Here is a 17005-nt window from a genome sequence, read left to right on the forward strand (position 1 = left end):
AGATTTGGGCGAGGACACAGATCCAAGCCCATATCGGGTGCCCACATTGGACATAGTTTCAAGGTGGACCTGGGCGGGTGTTTCCAGATGAGATTTGCATCTGTGAACTCAGCTGAGCAAGTGCCCTCCCCAGTGTGGGCCGGCTTCATCCAATCTGTTGAATTCAGCTGAGCAAGTGCCCTCCCCAGTGTGGGCCAGCTTCATCCAATCTGTTGAAGGCCTAAGTAGAGCAAAAAAGGTCGGGCGCGGTGGCTCACGCCTGTAATCCCAGCACATGGGAGGCGAGGCGGGCATGCGGATCACTTGAGGTCAGGAGTTCGAGACTACCCCGGCCAAAATGGCAAAGCCCCATCTCTACTAAAAATGCGAAAATTATCCAGGTGTAGTGGCATTTGCCTGTTATCCCAGCTACTCAGGAGGCTGAGGCAGGAGAATTGCTTGAACCCAGGAGGCGGAGTTTGCAGTGAGCTGAGATCCCACCACTGCACTCCAGCCTGGGTGACAGAGTAAGACCCTGTCTCAAGAAAAAAAGGAGGAGGAGAGAGGAATTTGCGCTGCACCCCCATGCCCCTCCGTTTTCCCCACTGCCTCACTGCTTGAGCTGGCACATTTCATGTCATCTTCTCAGCCTCCACTCCCACCATTCCCCCCCGCCCCCAAACTGGGATTTACACCATTGCTCAGGCCTTCAGACTGGAACTGAATTACACCACCAGCTTTCCTGGGTCTCCATATGGCAGACAGCAGATCATGGTACTTCTCAGCCTTCATGATTGCATGAGCTGATGCCTCATAATAAATCTCCATTTACAAATAGAAATCTCTCATTAGTTCTGCTTCCTTGGAGAACCCTAATACAGGTATCTACTGGCATTTGGGGAAGAGCATTTTTTCTTTAGGCAGGGATGTCCTATGTGTTGCAAGGTGTTAAAACTTCTGGGCCTAGTTGTGAAATATTGATGACATTCCTTAATCATTCTGACAACAAATTTCCTTCTCCACCCCCAAATTTCCAAAAGTCCTCTGGAGAGCAGTTCTGCATCTGGCTCAACCACTCATAAGCTGTAGAGAGACTAGAAAAGAGATAATCACAGAGTCAGGCTATTTTTACCTGCAAGAATTTAAAAAACAGAGTTTTTAAAGTTCTTCATGTTTCTTCTATTACTGAATTCATTCCTTGCTTCCTTCTTTCCTCCTTCCCTGCCTCCCTCCCTCCCCATCCCTCCTTCCTTCCCTGGTTCCTTTCTTTCTTCTTACTTTTATTACTTCTTTTGTATCATCAAGAATGAGTGTTGAATTCTACTGAATGTTCTTATTCCACCCACCGAGAGGGTCATATGTGTTTCTGTTACTGGAAAGGGGTCCTATTCCAGACCCCAAGAGAAAGTTCTTGGATCTCACACAAGAAAGAATTCAGGGCGAGTCCATAGAGTAAAGTGAGAGCAAGTTTATTAAGAAAGTAAAGGAATAAAGAATGGCTAGTCTATAGACAGAGCAGCCCGAGGGCTGCTGGTTGCCCATTTTTATGGTGATTTCTTGATGATATGCTAAAGGAGTGGATTATTCATGCCTCCCCTGTTTTGACGTTGCCATGGCATTCGTAAACTGTCATGGCGTTAGTGGGAGTGTAGCAGTGAGGACAACCAGAGGTCACTTTCATTGCCGCCTTGGTTTTGGTGGGTTTTGGCTGACTTCTTTACTGCAAACTGTTTTATCAGCAAGGTCTTTGTGACCTCTATCTTGTACCGACCTCCTATCTCATCCTGTCACTTAGAATGCCTTAACCTCCTGGGATTGCAGCCCACCCGGTCTTAGCCTCATTTTACCCAGCTGCTATTCGAGAGGGAGTTGCTCTGGTTCAAATGCCTCTGCCATTTTCTCTTTTAATCTATTAATTTATATTGCTATGGCAGAGGTGACTTACTGCAAAACTATTCTGCCACTTTTCTTTAGTAACCACGGTTGTATTTAGGTGGCAGTGTACCCAGTTAATAGACTGCATGTCTCAGCCTCCTTGGATGCAAGAAGTGGTCACGTGGCCAATAAGATAAAGGCATAGGGCTGTTTGCATTTTTAGGAAGATGCTTTAAAATGAAATACATCATTGGAGGGCACACTTTTGCCTTTCCTTCCTTCCTGCCGCCTGGAATGTTGATGTGATGGGTGGAGCTGCAGCAGTGCTACTCCTTATCAATTCCTTGATAAGGTGATCTTGAGACTAGAAGCCAAACACTAGCATGATGGAGTAGACAGAGGAAAGTCTAGGTTCCTGGTGATAGTACAGCCACGATATTAGGCTTGGGCCACCTACTTCTGAACTTAATTTACATAAAAATAAACGTCAATGTTTTCTAAAAATACAGATCGAGGTTATCAAGGAATAGAAGTGAGCCTTCAACCACAGTGTGAAATGGTGCATTCGGATTTCATCTAAAGTAGGCAGCTGCTTCCCAGCTTCATTCAGCCACAGGATGGTAGCTTCATTTAATCGGATCTCTCATGTTTCAACAGATACCAGATATTCCACCTTCTATATGAAAGCTCCCAATTTAAAAATGGTGGCTGGGCCAGGTATAGTGGCTCACGCCTGTAATCCCATCACTCCGGGAGGCTGAGGTGAGTTGACTGCCTGAGCCCAGGAGCTTAAGACCAGCCTGGGCAACATAGTGAGACCCCACTTCTACAAAAAATACAAAAAATTAGCCCAGCATCATGGCGCACATCTATAGTCCCAGCTACTGTTGAGGCTGAGTGGGAGGACCACCTGAGCCCAGGAGGTGGAAGCTGCAGTGATCCATAATCACACCACAGCACCCCAGCCTGGATGACAGAGTGAGACTGTCTCAAAACAAACAAAACATAATAGCTCAGCTTTCATTAAAAACATGGTGTAGCCTAAATACAATACATCTAAGGGTGATATTTAGCCCACAGGGCTGCCAGTTGAACTCTGCTTAGGGAGGTTCCTTTCTGGGCTCATGCTGAAGTCGCCTTTGTAAAATCAGAAATGTATCTATTCACATTTAGCTTTTAATATCCCATGGGCAAGGTCAAATGGGGAAGATCATGGGCAGATGCCACCCCTCTACTTCTGCACACAAGACACTGCGTTTTATTGCCTCTTCATAGCAGGAGTCCACTCAAAACTTATTTATTTATTTAACACTGAGTCTTGCTTTATTGCCCAGGCTGGAGTGCAGTGGTGTGATCACACTCACTTCAACCTCCGCCTCCTGGGTTCAAATGATTCTCATGCCTCAGCCTCCCAAGTACCTAGGACTACTGGCGTGTACCACCGCGCCCATCTATTTTTCTATTTTTGGTAGAGACGGGGTTTTGCCATGTTGGCCAGACTGGTCTTGAACTCCTGGCCTCAAGTGATCCACCCACCTCGGCCTCCCAAAGTGCTGGAATTATAGGCATGAGCTGCCGCGCCCGGTGTCAAAACTCTCTTTCTAAAATTTTGTCAGAAGGGGGTTGTGGCAGCTCTGTGCAACTTGTCCCCTTTCCTGTTTCCTCGTGTAATTCTGTTGGAAAGTATTGGTTAGCAGAATGATAATATTTTCAGATTGCTTTTGTCCTTAAAAAAAGGATGTGGCCTGCCTGCCCAGTGCCTGGGAAGCTGAAATACCAGGAAGAAGAACAAAATCCTGGGTGTTCTATTGAGAGTGAGAGGAGGACAGGATTTTGATTGTTCTACAATGATATAAAACTCTCCCCTACTCCATGCCACACTGAGAGACAGAGTGGTGGATCTAACTGGGAGAAGGCCCGCGGAGCCCAGTGCGCCCTCCAGGATGGACATTTATGTCTTGATAAGCCTGGGGGTCACCATGCTGCATAATGAGGCTGGAGACCTGCCACTGATGGTGGTTGTCACATGTCATGGCTTTCTTCATTCCCACTTTCCCTTTCTGAAGCTGGAAGATATTTGGGGGGTGAGAGAAAATCAAGTTTGAAGGTAAATGAAAATATTGGGCACCCACTAGAATGTTCCACATCTGTAAATACGAATGCATCTTTGTAAACACTTAACATCTGTTTTGGGGGGTGCTTGTTTAAATCCACAGATGGCATTTTGCCAGAGGCTTCCTTTAGTTCCCTATTTCTCTCACTCAAGGTATCCTAGTTTGGAGATCCAGACCAGGTGCAGCCCATGTACCCTGATGAACCCTGAGTTCCCCTCCCCATCATCTTCCTCACCTCACAGGTGCGGCCCTGAAATGTGTTTCTACTGTCTCCTCACACATTCCCCATGTTCCCCTCCTCTGGTTAGTTTTAGGGTAGTCTGGCCTGGGAAGGAATTTGGGACTGATCATGCCACGTCCCCTGGAATGGGACTAGAAAGGAATCCTGGGCTTCCTGGGGACCAAGGCCCCACTCAGGTTGTCATGGAAAATGAGGCTGAGAGCCCCCCTCTGCAGCACCCTGTGGGAGGGAACCCGAGGTCTCTGCTGGTCCTGGTGGGTACAGACCTGCAGCCATCCCGGTGCTCCGTGAAGCTCACTGATTTCCCCATGAAGCCCATGGAAGCCATCACTGGTTTCCATGGGAGCGGACCATGGCCACTCCTGCTCCTGTTCCCTGTGGGAAAGGGCCAAGGGCACCCCTGGTCCTGGTCACTGTGGGAAGGGACTGTGGTCACCGCTGGTCCTGGTCCCCGTGGGAGGGACCGTGGTAATCGCTGGCACTGGTCCCCGCGGAAGGGACTGTGGTCACTGCTCATCCTGGTCCAGGTGGGAGCGGACCGCGGCTACCCTGGTGATGGACCCCACGGGGCGCACCCGCGCCAACCCGCACGCAGAGCTCGCGCCATCCGAGGCCCCTGGTTCCCGTCCTCCTCCCCGCCTGGCGCCGGAACCTGCGAGCTCGGGCGCGGCCTCGGGGAGGGGCGGGCGCGGCCTCCGGGAGGGGCGGGCGGGACAGACCCAGCCGCCCCGGCTCCCCCGCGGTCCGCGTCTGCGCCGCCCCCGGGGCCTGGTCGGCGGCGGCTGGGCTGGTCGATGGCACGGGCGGCGGCGGCGGCATGCGGCTCCTGTTCCTGGCAGTGCTGCGCCCGCACACCGGCAACGCGGTCACGGCCCAGCGCGTCCGGTAGGTGCAGGGCGCCGGGGCCTGGGGGCTGGGGGCGGAGTCTAGGGGGTGGGGACGCGGGACCCGGGGACGCGGGGCGCTCAGCCAGGCCCCCTCCAGCCGGGCCGGGGCCGCCTCGAGCCGCGCGCACAAACGGACGGGCCGGTGCCGCCTGCCGGGCGCGCGGAGGTCGGTGCCTCCAGCCCGGCGCGCGTGTCCCCGGGTCTTTGTGCGGCCGGCGCGTTGGCCTCGCGCTCTCCGCAGGGGACTGAGCAGGTGAACAGGCCCGGGGCCGCCCGCGGAGGGGCCCGGGAAGGCCTCGCTGCAGAAGCAGGATGGGAGCAGGATCCGCAGGGATGCGCAGCAGGGTTCGCCGGGAAGCGCAGCACGGTCTGCGGAGCTCTGGGCGGGGGCGCGTTTCCAGGCCGGGGACCGCGGTGCCAGCCCTGCCCTCGCGTATCGGGTCTCGGCTGTGTGCCGGCGTCCGGAGTCCTGTCCCCCGAAATCCCTTCCCCACCTCCCCTCCGCCCTCTTTATTCTCGACTTCCTGGCTGGTTAGCTCCTTCACACTCATCCTTTTCTGCCTTTGTCTTATTTGTTTACTTGTTGGTCTGTGTTCTGGTAGGTGAAACCCAAGCCCGGCGGGGGCTCAGGGAAGGGCTGCCGCGTTAATCCCGCCGCCTCCCGCCTGCACCGCGGGCGCTCCGCCTGTATTAGCCGGATAAACATATTCCTTGAGGCGAAGCCTGGGAAGTGCCAGGATTAGAGCCTGCAGCTTAACAGAAGCCGTGTGTGTGTGTGTGTGTGTGTGTGTGTGTGTGTGTGTGTGTGTGTGTGTGTGAAGAAAAATGGACTTGCTTCATGAAATAGGTTTTCCGATTTACTTCCCCTCTGTGGGCCTGTTTGCTCATCAATTTATTTTTTTTAAATGGAGTCTCCTGGCGCCCAGGCTAGAGTGCAGTGGCGCGATCTGGGCTCACTGCAATCTCCGCCTGCCGGGTTCAAGCGATTCTCCTGCCTCAGCCTCCCAAGTGGTTGGGGTTACAGGTGCGAACCACCACACCCGGCTAATTTTTGTGTTTTTAGTAGAGACGGGGGTTCACCATGTTGGCCAGGTTGGTCTCGAACTCCTGACCTCAGGTTATCCGCCTGCCTCGGCCTCCCACAGTGCTGGGTTTACAGGCAGAGCCACTATGCCCGGCCTCCTCATCATTAAAATGAGCAATTGAGACTCCACCAACCCTTTCATGTCCCTTTCAGCTGATTTCTCCTAAAGCTCACAAGCAGAAATGACCAAGAGAGGATACATCTGTTTTCTGAAGTTTCCTGGAAAATTTATATTCAGGTTTCATGGTGCAGGTTTCTATTAAATAGGTCAGTGATGCTCCGCTTGGGTCTAGCAGTGAGGAGCCCTTTGTGTTCCTGGCTCTGTTGGATGGATCAGCATCCAGCATACCAGTACGGGAGAGGAATGAAGGAGGTGATTTCACGTAGGGATTGGTGCTATTAAGGAAGCAAAACTAGGAGGCTGAGGCAGGAGAATCGCTGGAACCTGGGAGGCAGAGGTTGCAGTGAGCCAATTGATCCGGGATCACGCCACTGCACTCTAAAAAAAAAAAAAAACCTAGGGCGGGCGGGTGCGGTGGCTCAAACCTGTAATCCCAGCACTTTGGGAGGCTGAGATGGGAGAATTGTTTGAGCCCAGGAGTTAAAGACCAGCATGGGCAACATGGTGAAACCCTCATCTCTACAAAAAATAATTTAAAAATTAGCTGATGTGGTTGTGCGTGCCGGTGGTCCCAGCTACTCAGGAGGTTGAGGCAGGAGGATTGCTTGAGCCCAGGAGGTCGAGGCTGCAGTGAACTGACATTGCACCACTGAACTCCAGCCTGGGTGGCAGATCGAAACTCTAAAAAATAAAACAAAACCGTTACCGGAAAGGGATCCTGATCCAGAACCCGAGAGAGGGTTCTTGGATCTTGCACAAGAAAGAATTCAGGGAGAGTCCTTAAAGTAAAAGCAAGTTTATTAAGAAAATAAATAAAAGAATAGCTACTCCATAGACAGAGCAGCCCCGAGGGCTGCTGGTTGCCTTTGTTTTTTTTTTTTTTTTTTTTTTTCTTTGAGATGGAATGCCCTTTTTTTTTGAGACAGAGTTTCACTCTTTTGCCCAGACTGGAGTGCAATGGCGGGATCTCAGCTCACTGCAACCTCCACCCCCGGTTTCCAGCAATTCTCCTGCCTTAGCCTCCTGAGTAGTTGGGATTACAGGCACCTGCCACGACGCCCAGCTGATTTTTGTATTTTTAGTAGAGACAGGGTTTCGCCATGTTGGCCAGGCTGGTCCCAAACTCCTGAGCTCAGGTGATCCACCCACCTCAGCCTCCCAAAGTGCTAGGATTACAGGAATGAGCAACTTCACCTGGACCTGGTTGCCCATTTTTATGGTTATTTCTTGATGATATGCTAAACAAGGAGTGGATTATTCACGCTTTCCCTTTCTAGACCGTATCGGGTAACTTCCTGACATGGCCATGGCATTTGTAAGCTGTCATGGCACCGGTGGGAGTGTAGCAGTGAGGACAGCCAGAGATCGCTCTCGTTGCCATCTTGGTTTTGTTCGGTCTTGGCTGGCTTCTTTACTGCATCCTGTTTTATCAGCAAGGTCTTTATCACCTCGTATCTTGTGCCGCCCTCCTGTCTCATTCTGTGACTTAGAATGCCTTCACCATCTGTGAATGCAGCCCAGTAGGTCTTTTTTTTTTTTTTTTTTTTTTTTTTTGAGACGGAGTCTAGCTCTGTTGCCCAGGCTGGAGTGCAGTGGCCGGATCTCAGCTCACTGCAAGCCCCGCCTCCCGGGTTCACGCCATTCTCCTGCCTCAGCCTCCCGAGTAGCTGGGATTACAGGCGCCCGCCACCTCGCCCGGCTAATTTTTTTTTTTGTATTTTAGTAGAGACGGGGTTTCACCGTGTTAGCCAGGATGGTCTCGATCTCCTGAACTTGTGATCCGCCCGTCTCGGCCTCCCAAAGTGCTGGGATTACAGGCTTGAGCCACCGCGCCCGGCCGCAGCCCAGTAGGTCTTAACCTCATTTTACCCAGCCCTTATTCAAGATTGAGTTGCTCTGGTTCAGACGCCTCTGACAAAACTAGATAAAATGATTGAGAGGCATGATGATGGCTGGGATGCTTTAGAGAATGTGGTCCGGGAGGCTGTCTCAGGAGATAACACTGAAGCTAAGACCGCATATAGGCCGTCACTGAGATCTGGAGGGATGGTCCCAGGAAGGAATAATATTGAGAACACGGGCCCTGGGCTGGAGGAAGCATGAGCTGTGTGAGAAGCAGAAAGGCAGCCAGGGTCACTGGACTGTAGAGTTTGGGGCCAGTGCTAGTAAATGAGTCAGAGAGGCCAAATCTGGCTTGTACATGTGGGGAAAACACTTTGTGCTTAAGAAATAATTACCACTTAAAAAAAAATGGTGAAACCCCGTCTCTACTAAAAATACAAAAATTAGCCAGCTGTGGTGGCACAGACCTGTAATCCCAGCTACTCGGGAGGCGGAGACTCAAGAATCGCTTGAACCTGCGAGGCGGAGGTTGCAGTGAGCCAAGATGGCGCCCCTGCACAACAGCCTGGGAGACAGAGCAAGACTCCCTTTCAAAAAGAGAAAAGAAAACCAAAAAAATGTTGAGTGACCAAAGAACCTGAACAGGCACAGAGTTAAAAGCTTCAGGCAACAAAGAAATATTACCTATTATTTAACATTTTGCTCCTAACTTGAGCTATATACCCACATCTTCCAAGGGCCCAAACTCATACCCACCCACAAGGCCATGTTACTTTCGTCCCAACTCAGAGGTGAATTAATAGAAAAATAACTATGTTAGCTGCTCTCCTGAGATTCACTCTCCCATCGTTCCATTGGTGGTGCGCTTTTGAAGTTGCCTGTCTTGCTAGGTCTTGGGGCTATGGAGAGGGAGGAAGTGGGCAGGGCTTATGCAGAAGGTTGACTTCAGCTAAACCGGAGTGGAGGGCTATTTAGTCACTTTGTTCTTTCTTTTCCTGGCTGTGCAGAAGCAGAATAAAGGCTGCTATTCATGCTTTGATGTTTATTCAGACCCAGCGTTTGTTGTCCTTCACCTCAGGAAGGATTGCTGGCGGAAGAAAAAGAAAAAAGCAGAAGTTGCTTGAAGACATCTTCTGCGTTGGGAAAGCTTAGGCTCCTTGAGGAAATGATGCTGGTGTCCTGGACGGGCAGGGAGGGAGGTGCCCTTGGTGACTGAGAGTCCCTGTGAGCTAATCAGCAGTGAGGACCGGGTGTTCTCCTCCAAAATCCCTGCCAAAGACCCTGGAGACCACCCTCAACTGACCCTGGACCCTGGGGGAGGGAGTTCCCCAAATGCATAAATCTGGAGTTCCCATCAGCCTGGCAGAATAGGAGGTCAGAACTAGGTAAGACTGGATTTAAAGAAAAAATGAAGTGGTTGTATTCTTACACAAGGTGGTCATTGTAAATCAACACCCCGTATATAAGTAATGGTGCAAAATTCTGATAAATGTATTGGCCGGAGAAGCACAGGATCCTCTGGGGAAATATAGGTGGGGACCGATCCCAGATCAGAGGTCAGGGAAAGCCTTCTGATGCCTTCCAAGCCCGTTCCCTGCTGACAAATTGCACAGTCCAGACCAAGTTTGCTTTGTGGCTCGTTGTCCTTATTTATAATGATGATGCCAATATGGGTTGTGAAAGCAACTAAATGAGCTAATACACTTTCAGCATTTTTAAAGCAGTGTCTGGAACATAGTGAGGACTAAGCTCTGATTTTTAAAAAATCTTTCCCAGATTCCTATCTAAGGGGTCTGGGAAGTCATGCCCTGTAAACCATAAATTCTCATTAGATGGGTTTTATTTGACCCCATATATCATGATTTACTTTCCAATCTGACTAGCATAACATTATGAGACAACAAGAAAAATCAAAATATTTAACCCCAAAACATGCTTCTCTGCCATATCTTGAAATGGCCCTGCAGAGCCATCCTTTGTGGGAGGAAAATCTGCCTCTGTAAAGAATCTCTGCCGGGCAGGGTGGCTCACGCCTATAATCACAGCACTTTGGGAGGCCAAGGCAGGTGGATCACTTGAGGTCAGGCATTGAAGACCATCCTGGCCAACATGGTGAAACCCTGTCTCTACTAAAAATACAAAAATTAGCTGGGCGTGGTGGCACACACCTGTAATCCCAGCTACTCGGGTGGCTGAGGCAGGAGAATTGCTTGAACCCAGGATGCAGAGGTTGCAGTGAGCTGAAATCATGCTATTGCACCCCAGCCTAGGAAACAGGAGGAGACTCTGTCTCAAAAAAATAAAAAAAAAAATCTCTATTAACATAGTTAGACCTTTTTCTTCCAGTTCCTCCCAATCCTGAAGAGGTTAACTAAAAGTCTAGCACGTTTTAAAGATTGGAAGAGGAAAAATTTGTCATTTATTGTCTCTAAGGGCAGCCACTGTAAGACTTCAAAGGAATCTTGGTCTCCACAGTCTTTTATCTTAACTTGAACATTCCCTTTCTATGGATCTCAGGTCTTAAGACAAGCCTCAACCAATTGTCAACCAGAAAATGTTTAAATTGACCTATAGCTTGGAACTATCCCTCCTCCCGGCAACGTCCCCCCCCCCCCGCCGCTTTGAGTTGTCGCCTTTCTGAACCAAACCAAATGTATTTCTTAAATGTATTTGATTTATGTCTCATGCCTCCCTAAAATATATAAAACCAAGCTGCACCCCACCACCTTGGGCACGTGTTCTCAGGACCTCCTGAGGGCTGTGTCACAGGCCATGGTCACTCATATTTGACTCAGAATAAATCTCTTAAAATATTTTACAGAGTTGGACTCTTTTCATGGACAATAGTTGTGAGCTATTAATCAGCATGGTAGTCCTTAGTTAGCAAGGTGGGAGAATGGAGGGGGAGGCGTCTTAGGCAGAGGGTCAGGCAATGGGATGGGAAGAGACCATCTCTTCCAGAGCTGAGAGTCACGCAGCCTTCACGGCACAGAATCCTGTAGATAAGCGACGCTTCAGAAGCGCATGGCGCACAGAGGATGTGCCGAGGAGGGGGAGCCGTTTTGCCCCCAGGGTCACTGGGCAAGGTCTGGAGACATATTTCGCTGTCACCGCTAGTGTTGGGGGCTACTGGCATTGAGTGGGACGCCGCTCCACACCCTGTAGTGCACAGGACAGCCCCTCCCCAAGAGTGACCCCGCTCGACATGTGAACAGGGCTTGGCTGATGAATCCTTCTCTAGGTGGGGTCAGGAGATGTGACTGGAGAGGGAGACAGGGCCATGCAACACTTTCAATTTTGTGCCAACAATAGGACTGCACCATGAAAGGCCATGAGATTTGTGTGTAGTTGAAAATCATGTATGCCTTTGGGTTTGACATATTTAAGAAGTAAAATGAACAGGCCTTGGCAGTTCAGGGTTGGGAATGAAGGAGAGAAAAACCCATGATTTCCTTCATGATAGAGGGAAAATACTGGGAAAAAAACAGGAACATCTAAGGCTTCTGCTCTCTAGTAGTTTTTTAGAAGATGTAGGTGATAGAATGGAATAATGTGTTTCTTGGGCAAAAAATCTGGGGGATCAATACCTTGAGAATTGATGTTACATTGTCTGCGTGTCACGTTGAATATTCTTCAGTATAAAGCGTTCAGGGTGTGTTAGTTTCCTTTAAGTATAACCTGTGAGCTGCTAGCGAGTATTCTGAATACCCTAATGTGATACCTACTCTCTACAGATATCTCCTAAGCACTGTGCCATTAGCAACCCACATCAGAAAATTTGTTCATTAGCATAAGTATTTCAGAAATTAGGCTGGGCGCGGTGGCTCACGCCTGTCATCCCAACACTTTGGGAGGTCGAGGCGGGCAGATCACCTGAGGTCAGGAGTTCGAGACCAGCCTGGCCAGCACAGTGAAACCCCGTCTCTACTGAAAATACAAAAATTAGCTGGGCATGGTGGCTGGTACCTGTAGTCCCAGCTACTCGGGAGGCTGAGGCAGGAGAATCGCTTGAACCCAGGTGGCAGAGGTTGCAGCGAGCTGAGATTGCACCACTGCACTCCAGCCTGGGCAACAGAGTGAGACTCTGTCTCAACAAAAAGAAATTAGTGGTGTCTAAGATATGTGGTTCACTGGGAAGATGACACAGGCTTTTGACCAAGAAGTCAGGGAGCCCTCACCTGCTGGGCAGCCCTTGAGGTTGACAGCTCTATTTGGTCTTGTGTCCCTGCCATAACCCTCTGTTATCTGGCTTAACTAGATTGGCTAGTGTGGCTGCCAGTATGGTCCAGTGTGGACTAGACCCTTCGGGCAGGGTGCTTGGAGAACACAGAGTTCTGCAGCCCAGCAGAATAGACTGTTTGGTGTGTGTGTGGCTGAATCTAGAGTGAGAGTTCCTCTCATTGTGGGGCACACCCGGTGGTGAGGTTAGAAGGAAGAGGTCAGAAGGGTCCCCACCACTTCTGATCCCCTGAGAATGAACATTTACCAGGAGAGCAAGGCCGTCCTCCCGGAACTGGGGAAATTGGTCTAGGTCAGTTTCTAACAGTGAAGTTCAAAATTAAAAGCAGCTCTGGTAAGTGAAAAACTAGAGTCTGACACCTAGAGAACCAAGTTCATTTCACCTGTGGAGGGGGGTAAACTGCATGAGGAGTGGATGTAAAAAATATTCACGTGGAGAGTAAGTTGTGGAGTTGTTTCAAAGGGCGCCCCCTGTTATGTTAAATAGGAGGCTAGTCTCAAAAACAAAGCATTGAAATCATCTTCCAAACCCAGGGCAACAAACTGCTGCCTGCCGGGGGTTAAATGCAGCCTCCCTGCCAGTTTTGTAAAAAAAGTTTTAGTGGCCCCAGTTATACCATACACTTGTGTGTTTGGGTTTCTGCTTCTGCTTCTCAGGGGCAGAATGGAGCAGTTAGAACACAGGCCCTCTGACCCACAAACCCAAAGGTATTTCCTCTCCGTCTGCTTCCATGAAAGGCCTCCTGACCCGGGCTTTGCATCATGATATCAGATATTCGCTAGAGAACTGAGTTGACTGCCTGGTGTATTGTCTGCAGAGCTGCCACGGGTACTGGGGAAATGCATGAAGATGGTGGTGGAAAGAATGAGCAAAGCAGAGCATTCAGGCTTCCTTGGCCCAGAGCAGGGAAGCCTGAGGGGCAGTTCAGTCCAGCCAGGAGTGTGTTGACATCAGAATGGTGGCAAATGTTGTTACACTGATAGCTGGACTTGGTGCAGCGGGGTGGTGACTGTGTGTTTGTTCTGTTTGTCCATCTGGAACAGAGAGTGCAAAAATGTGTTTGTCGGAATGGGAAGCATTTTAGATAGTGGGGGCAGATTGGAGCACTAAAGGACACTGACCAGAAGGGAGAGAAAGCAAAGGAAGAAGTGCAAACATCCTTTGCATGCAAGGCCGTACTTTCCCTTCCAGGCCGGGCTACTTTCTGGCCGCATCATTCTGAATTCTCTGTGATTGCCAAGCATTTGGGAAGGAAAAAAAAAAAAGTATGAGGGAAAGTTTTCAGTTTTTCTGGATTTTCTTTCAAGGAGTCAAAGGAAAACTGAATACATATGAAGTTGAGACAAGGAGGCTATTTTATTTTCTCCACCTTCTTTTGTTTTGTTTCTTTTTTTAAGAGCTTGTTACCAATTTTTCCATGTTCAAAGATAGCCATTGAGGCCGGGTGCAGTGGCTCACGCCTCTGATCCCAGCATTTTGGGAGGCTGAGGCAGGCAGATCACTTGAGGTCAGGAGTTTGAGACCAGCCTGGCTAACATGGTGAAATCCTGTCTCTACTAAAAATACAAAAATTAGCTGGGCATGGTGGTGCATGCCTGTAATCTCAGCTACTCAGGAGGCTAAGGCAGGAGAATTGCTTGAGCCTGGGAGGCGGAGGCTGCAATGAGCCAAGACTGTGCCACTGCAGTCCAGCCTGGGTGACAGAGGGAGACTGTCTCAAAAACAAACAAACAAAAAAACACAAAGATAGCCATTGAAAGTTGTTGCTGGGTGCTGTGGCTCACTCTTGTAATCCCAACACTTTGGGAGGCTGAGGCAGGCAGATTGCTTGAGCTCAGAAGTTTGAGACCAGCCTGGGCTACATGGTGAAACCCCATCCTACAAAATATACAAAAATTAGCTGAGCATAGTGGTCCCAGCTACTCAGAAGGCTGAGGCAGGAGGATCACTTGAGCCCAGAGAAGTTGAGGCTGCAATGAGCCATGATTGCACACTGCACTCCAGCCTGGGCAGCAACAGAATGAGACCCTGTATCACACACAAAAAAGAAAGTTGTTAATATCTTCATTCAGCAGATATTTTTCGAGTGTCTCCCATGGGCACAGTGCTGTGTAGGCGCTACACAGAGAGCCGGCGTCATGTAGCCCCTGCCCTCAGGAGGCAGCCACTCAACCACAGAGAGCTTCTGCACATCAGCTCGATGCTAAGCATTGTCATTTGGAAGACAAGTCTAGCATTCTAGCATGGAAGACAGACACAAGCGTGTAATTACCCAAACATTTGTCTGACTGTGAGATGATCAGTGCTGTGATGGAGAAGTGTTGGGTGATGACAGAGAGAGGACTCTGAATAGAGCCGACCTAGTTCCAGAGGAACTAGAAGAACTTCCCCTTCCCCCTCTGAAGGTTCACTGAAAACCAACTGACCAAAGACAGACTCATAAGAGACACGGCACACACCTGTATTGGTCATGGTGTTCCATGACATGGGAGCCCTCAGTATGAAGACCCAGGGACACATGAGAGACTGGCCAGTTTATGCTTAGGTTCAACAAGGTATGGACAGCCACATGGAAATAGGACAATGAAAAGGGTCTGATTGAACACCAATAGACTGCTTGGGGAAGCCCAGCAAGGCGAGTCAGTCTGGATTCATCTTGGCCCCTCTGTGCAGCCTTCTTTCCTTCTGGTGCAAGGCAGGCCCTCTCTGGAATGGGGGCTTTGTGATCTACAATCAATACAAGGTAGTTTGGATAATTTTTTTTTTTTTTTTTTTTTTTTGAGATGGAGTTTCGTTCTTGTTGCCCAGGCTGGAGTGCAGTGGCACGATCTTGGCTCACTGCAACCTCTGCCTTCTGGATTTAAGCGACTCTCCTGCCTCAGCCTCCCAAGTAGCTGGGATTACAGGCATGCACCACCACACCCAGCTAATTTTGTATTGTTTTAGTAGAGACGGGGTTTCACCACCTTGGTCAGGCTGGTCTTGAACTCCTGACCTCAGGTGATTCACTCGCCTCGGCCTCCCAAAGTGCTGGGATTGCAGGCGTGAGCCACCACACCACACCGGGCCTGGGATAATGTCTTTATGGTCAGGTTTTACACAGGAAGGCAGGGGAAAGTCAGAGTAATAATTTTGGGTTTTATGGCCGACTTTGGGGAGAAAGAGTTCTGGTTTCCATGAACCCCCATGGGGAAGAGGAATTCTAGTTTCTCTGGTTAACCTCTGGGGAAAATGCGGGACCAGAGACAGGAGGGCGGGAGAGAGAGAGAGTTGCTGAGGCCTTCGTTTTGGGGTTTCTTTTTTTCTGAACCCCAGCCAGGGTCTGGGAAGACTTTGTCAAGAAATAACATTTTATTTCTCATATAGTTTATTTTTGTTTTTATTATTTTTTGAGACAGAGTCTCTGTCCCCCGGGCTGGAGTACACTGGCACGATCTCAGCTCATGCAACCTCCTCCTCCCAGATTCAAGTGATTCTCCTGCCTCAGCCTTCCCGAGTAGCTGGGATCACAGGCATATGCCACCACGCCCAGCTAATTTTTTGTATTTTTAGTAGAGACGAGGTTTCACCATGTTGATCAGGCTGGTCTTGAACTCATGACCTCAAATGATCTGCCCTCCTCAGCCTCCCAAAGTTCTGGGATTACAGGTGTGAGCCACTGCACCCGGCCCCATATAGTTTTTTAAAAAATTTGAGATATAATTGACTACCATAAACTTCACCCTTTCAAAATGTACACACCAGGGATTCTTAGTGTATTCATAAAGTCATGCAACCGTCACTCCTATCTGATTTCCAAACATTTCCATCACTCTCAGAAGAAACCCGTATCCGTTAGCAGACACTCCTCTTCCACTGCTCCCCCAGCCCCTGGGAAATGGTCAGCTGCCTTTAGTCTCTATGAATAGACCTATTCTGGATGTTTCCTAGGAATGGGATCATACGCCATGTGGTCCCTTTTGCGGGCTTGGCCTAAAGTGTCAGTCCTTCATTCCCGTGTGGCTGGGGAATGCCCGTCGGCCAGATGTACACTTTCCTTGTCCACTCCTTAACTGGAGAATGGTGGGCCTTTGGGACATTTCCACGTTGGGGCTATCCTGAGTCCTCTGCTGTGAGCCTTTGCACATGGGAAGTAACCTTTTCAGCTGGGGCCATCAGGGTCAGCGAGGGGAGAGGCTGGGAAGCGCATTCCGGGCAGAGGGAACCGTATGTGTGGAGGACGCCCTGAGCCAGGAAGGAGCTTGTGAGACCCCGCAGAGGAGTTGGCTGAGGACCTGAGTGGGCAGCTCGGGGGTGGAATCCAGTCACTGTCACTGTCACCTTGTGGATTCTGGGTTTAAAGCTGTCAGGATTGAAGGATGAGGGATGGAGGTTGCTGCTTTAAGAAAAAAGGTGTAGAGATCTGCCGGGCGCGGTGGCTCACGCCTGTAATCCTAGCACTTTGGGAGGCCGAGGTTGGCAGATAACCTGAGGTCATGAGTTCGAGACCAGCCTGGCCAACATGGTGAACCCCTGTGTCTACTAAAAATACAAAAATTAGCCGGGTGTGGTGGTGCATGCCTGTAATCCCAGCTACTCGGGAGGCTGAGGCAGGAGAATTGCTTGAACCCAGGAGACGGAGG

General features: G+C 49.8%; 1 protein-coding gene across 8 annotated transcripts in view; it reads left to right on the forward strand.

The window, feature by feature from the left end:
* The first annotated feature begins 4979 nt into the window (after nt 1-4979).
* Nucleotides 4980-17005, forward strand: part of GLT1D1 (glycosyltransferase 1 domain containing 1) — a 125596-nt gene continuing 113570 nt past the window's right edge. For all 8 annotated transcript variants that reach the window (XM_028830146.2, XM_002798840.4, XM_028830149.2 and 5 more), the window contains exon 1: nt 4980-5094. In XM_028830146.2, the coding sequence (XP_028685979.2) occupies nt 5027-5094 (68 nt within the window). In that variant the 5' untranslated portion in view covers nt 4980-5026. The remainder of the gene's footprint in view (nt 5095-17005) is intronic.

Source organism: Macaca mulatta, chromosome 11 (genome assembly GCF_049350105.2).
Source record: "Macaca mulatta isolate MMU2019108-1 chromosome 11, T2T-MMU8v2.0, whole genome shotgun sequence".
NCBI classification, from domain to species: Eukaryota; Metazoa; Chordata; class Mammalia; order Primates; family Cercopithecidae; genus Macaca; species Macaca mulatta.